General features: G+C 38.1%; 1 protein-coding gene across 3 annotated transcripts; it reads right to left on the bottom strand.

Annotated features, from left to right (window-relative positions):
• Positions 1-706: 706 nt before the first annotated feature.
• Positions 707-4441, bottom strand: OTOS (otospiralin). 3 transcript variants are annotated; one of them, XM_006016041.2, is made up of 4 exons: positions 4373-4441; positions 3971-4067; positions 3610-3636; positions 707-1082 (listed from the first exon to the last, which is right to left on the bottom strand). In XM_006016041.2, exons 2-4 carry the CDS (start codon positions 4026-4028, stop codon positions 898-900), a joined length of 270 nt encoding a protein of 89 aa, XP_006016103.1. In that variant the 5' UTR covers positions 4029-4067; positions 4373-4441; the 3' UTR covers positions 707-897. The 3 variants fall into 3 exon arrangements, with proteins under 3 accessions (XP_006016103.1, XP_025064826.1, XP_025064831.1); XM_025209041.1 differs by having other exon boundaries at positions 3971-4055; positions 4373-4398; XM_025209046.1 differs by lacking the exons at positions 3610-3636; positions 3971-4067; positions 4373-4441 and adding an exon at positions 1194-1301.
• Positions 4442-5079: the final 638 nt, after the last annotated feature.

The raw sequence follows: 5079 nt of genomic DNA, 5'->3' as shown, positions 1-5079 counted from the left end.
GATCCTGACCACCTGTGAGACATCCTCTTGTCTCCCACTAGGATACCAGGGACCAGTGGATGCTATTGACCCTAGCTTGTCCATTCTGTTAAGGCCACTGCTACACAGTGCAAAGTGGCCTTGAACTGATCAGTAATTCCCCGCAGAGTTCTTTACATGTAGACAGCTCGTGGAGGCAGTGTTTTCCTTGCCTATGCCAGTTGGCCTCTAACCTCAACAAAAAGGGCAGGAGGCATGTTGGGCAGACCTGAAGGCATGCTGGGGCATTTCCAGGGTAGGAGCTAGTATGGTAAGGTAAAACTCTGCAGTATCCGATTCTCTGCTGCTGTGCAGGATTTTATGCTACCAGTGCTAGCAGCAAAGAGAGCGAGAGAGGCAGGATCTCTTTTGCACCAACATACACAGCAGGATCCAGGTGTCACTAAATCAGGAAGCCAAACTCATGTTTCCCAAAGCTGAACTTGGGCATAGTGCAGAATCAGGGTTATAGAATCTCACTTTAAAAGATGTGGGAGCTGGCGACAAATTATTGCTGGTAGAGAGCCCTTGCTGTGCAATAATGCTACTCTGTCTGCTGTCAGTGTCGAGAAATGACACGATAGGCACTTTTTATACATCTCAAAATATAAAGACATTTAAAAAAAAAAGCACAGCAGCATCAGAGTTTGACCTCTTTATTATATTTGCACAAAGGTATACATTGTATTAAAAATATAAACTACACTAAAATCATGTGCAATTTTACAAAAAAGCAAATACTATACAGTATATGATACTCAAACAGTTAAAAAGCATAGAAATGACAGAAGTGACTGAACTGGCAATTCACGAGTTTACTGGCAGCGGTACATTCCTTTAAATACCTCATCATTAGCATTAGCAAAATGAGTAAAGTCACTAGTGTTCATGAGCTGGAACATGGTAACCAAGGCCATTTCCAATAGGGTAGTGAGCAAAGAAGGTTCTGGCCATTTCATTGATTCTGTTGTATGCTCCCAGGGTCCGGAAATACTCCACATATGACCAGAAATCATTAGACCAGAAAGGCCAGTAGGGCATGGAGGCAGGTACTTGATAGGGATCTAAAATAAATATTGCAGAATTAGTTTATTGTAACAAGAAGCAGGTTGGTTGGCTGGGCACCAGACAAACAACAAAAACAGGCACAAAAAGTGGCTTTAAACCCCCTTTACCATCTCTCTTCACTTCTTCCACCACCTTTCCTTTCTCCAGTAGAGGAATAGGAAACCCCAAAATCCAGCTCATGTCATTCTGTAAAATGTTCACTGGCCTTCAGGGGGTTGTACTGTATGTGAAGTACTGCTGTTATAACTTAGAAGTACTGTAAGTTGTACCTGGAAATTCTGTATTCGGTATCAGAACAATTCAAAGAGAAATACAAACATTAGGATACTGCTCTTAAAAAAATCAATGGCATCTTATGGCTTTGTGTGGCTGGGCCTTCCAAGAACCTTTCACTACAAACAAATCATTCTGCAAATGTGAATGGCTTCTCCTGTGCTCACTGGAAATGATTCCAGGAGCACAGCACTAAGCAGTGCCCTGTTCTCCTGCTTGGACGTGGTCTCCCTCCTGCTGCCAGCCAAATGTCATTCTTCCTATCAGTAAGAGAAACCCACACGAGGACTTTTTCCCCTTAAACAACATGAACAAGAGAGCGTATGTCCTTGCTTGTCCATGCTAGCATTAACAACCTTGATTTGACTTTTGGTTTTGGCACGGCACAGGCTTCAGCAGAAGGGGAGCAGCTGCAGGCTAAGTCTGAGACCCTGATCCTACAGTGGATCCTTTTGGTGACACCATTGAAGTCAATAGGGCCCCACATTGAGGGAGAGATCCCATTCCAGGGCTGGGGTCTGAGATGCGTTGCAGGAATCTGAAACCATGAAATTACATCTCTTCTTTGCTGGTCCTGGAAAACAAAAACTAAAGAGATGGAGAAAAATTCTCCAGCAGCAGCAACAGGAATTTCCCACTTGGCTGGAGCCAGATTTTGGGGGTTCTTTTTAGGTCATTAATAAATTAATTTGGACTTGAGCTGCTAGTTCAGGGAGACTGAAACCTCCAGATGCTGAGTACTCTTAGTCCCCAATGCAATAAAGCACTTAAACGCATGTGGAACTTACCTAAACCACTACTAACAAGCATTATGTTAGTTAGTTGCTTCAGGGCCCAGTTGGATCAGGACCTCTGTTCCCAGAGTGTTTGGGCATTGTTTAAATTCCACTGAAATCAATAAGATTCTTTGCATTGATTTTTATAGCTTTGGATTAGGCTTCTTACTGAGAATTAGGGATGCTCAGCACTTACCCCAGGCACCAAATTCATAGACTTAAATTTACAATGCATAGCCACAGATGGTACATAATAATATTAAATGAATTAGCCACTGCTTTCTGTGGAACAGAGTGCATTGCTTGTATTAGCTGACCTGCAGGTTCACGTCACCAGATTCTTGCCAAAATGTAAAACCAATATATCACCCAGGTTAAAGTTTATTATTATCCTATGAAATGCATTCACATGGTAGTTAAACTAAGATGTCGCATCAAAAAAAAGTTACCTGCATTTATTTGAAAAGCAAATATACAAACATGAGTTCCAAGATGCAAGCAAGAAAAGATCATGAGGTTTGTTGCAGGCAGTTTCGAAATAATTTGTTTTTTAATTAACATGTAATTATCAAATTAAAAATCTTCCCATGCCCTTACCAGGCTCACATTTTGGGGATTGTTGTTTTCAATGGGATGTTATGATACCATCTGTCAGTACATCCAGGATACTCTTAGTTTTTATGCTATTTATTCATATTCACATACCAGCAGACCTGGTACTTTATATAGATTTAACATTTTTGGGTCCCTCTTTGTTCTCAACAAAAATTTAGGCAAATGTGGTCTACAAAACTTCTCCAGGCTGTCCTCAGAAACTGCTATCCAAAGCATCAATCAGCAAGCCAATTTAAATGTTAGCAACTGGTGGTTTTAAAGGCAAAGCCAGCTTTGCATGTTACAGGCGAGATCCTCAGCTGATGAAAAAACAAAACTGTCTGAAGACCTGTTCCTGTATTTCTTTTTTAAATTGACTTTCTGAGCATTTGTTGTTTTTAATCTTTTTGTTCTGGAAGCTGGATTTTTCTTTTTGCCAACAAGATTACATGTATTTTAGAATAATATAAAATGACTAGTATGATTCAATACCTCCAGAGGGGCCTGGGTGCCCAATAGATTTAACAGTCTTAATTATGGTAGCATTATACAATACACAGTTTGATCTGACTTTGTCCAGCTAAGAATTTGTTTGTTTTTTCAAGTCAGATGTGCTGTTTTTCTTTCAACACATCAACTATTATACATTTTCTAGATGTTTTGTCTACTGTTTGAATCAGTCACGAAAAATAATATTTTTGTATCTCTTTCTGATATCTTGTTCTTTAAAGAACAGATGGAAATATTTCTATCAGGATCTTATCCAAAGCCTGCTGAGTTTAATGGAAGTCCTCACTGGTTTCACTGGGTTTTGGATCAGAGTTACAAGTGGTTCTTCAGTTTTTTTGGAATGTAAAAAAAAAAAAAAGTAAAGAATTACCATCTTCATCTTGAATCGGCCGAGCATCTATAAATAAATAAGAAACTAATCAATATTAGGGCACAGATGGGAGGATTTATGGTGTACAAAGAGCTACTTTAAAGCACACAATCTGACATACTCTGCAGTGCACAGGAAGGAGCCTACTGACAGCTCAACTTCTGTTTCGTGAAACAGCTGAATAAAGAATTCTCTGTTTATAGTTGCTCAGTAGCATAGACTGAAAACTGTTTGCCAGTAACAAAGACAAATGTGATTGATATACAAATAATGTGTGAGAGCAAATGCAAGTCAAAACATACAGAGAAAGACATTTAAAAGAGCTGGGAAAAAAGGAAGATAACGATAGCACTGCACTTACCTGTTAACATGTTCATCAGTATGCAGAAGAAAACTAAGCCAATAAAGATAAACTTCATCTTCCCTGCAAGTTCTTATTCCTGTTTCTGAAATATAATCTATACAACTGAAATGTATCAGAACACATCAATACTTATGCAAAATACATTCTTTTATTGTACACCAAAAAGTATGTTGCAGTGCCTTATTTTCAGCAAAGGCCAAACAAGAATTTTACAATTCTCTCAACTCTCTCCTTAAAGATTAATTGCAAAAAATTACAAATACTAAAAAATAGTGAAATTTATAAATAAGAGTGAAATTTTAAGTGGCAGAAATTCAAAAGATCACTTGTATTGCCATGAAATTAAATGCCTTGGAATTATTTTGTTTTGTGGCTATTTAATTTCACTGTGGAAGTTACCTTTTCTCTTCCCTCTTCTTTCTCTTAAATTAGTAGACGTCTGTAGTGGAGTCAGTTGCAAAAACCTGAATGGGTTTCTATTGCTGTAAAATAGCAGCACTGTTTAAAGAGGGTGGAGGATAAGGAAAGGAACGTCACTTAACACACCAATCTGATTTTTTTTACCCTAATCTAAAACTATTTTAGTTGCACATGTTTGCACAACATTGGAGCGCCATCCATGGTCAAAAATACCTGGATAAACTTTGTCAATAAATTTCTATACTATGAAGGTAGAAAGAAAAAATCCAGCTGCTAATTCAGTCTTTGCAATATTTTGCAAATTTTTTTCCTAGAAATAAATCTTTTTGGCTGGCATATATTAATTTTGAGATAATGATGTGTTGGCAAAAATCTGTTTACAGCTGTGTAATAGTGCAAGCAAATAACATTGATACTCGTGATTTAATTCCAGAAATTATCTGAAGGTTCAGGAAGACTAAATTGCTTACTTAGCTTATATTGTCACTTAAAGAGTCTAGCTGAATTTGATTTTTCTGCCTTGGGATTTAAAAAAAAAATCCCTGGCAGTGAGCCACTTTCAATGACTACTATTGCTTGTGGTTCCCAAGAGGCAGGTTCTTAAAAAGTATTTTAGATACCCAATTCTCCAGTCAATAGGATTGATGTTCCTAAACACATTTAAAATCTGTAAATCGCGCTGATTG

Source organism: Alligator sinensis, unplaced genomic scaffold (assembly GCF_000455745.1).
Source record: "Alligator sinensis unplaced genomic scaffold, ASM45574v1 scaffold237_1, whole genome shotgun sequence".
NCBI classification, from domain to species: domain Eukaryota; kingdom Metazoa; phylum Chordata; order Crocodylia; family Alligatoridae; genus Alligator; species Alligator sinensis.
This window is presented reverse-complemented; position numbering and strand designations above follow the sequence as displayed.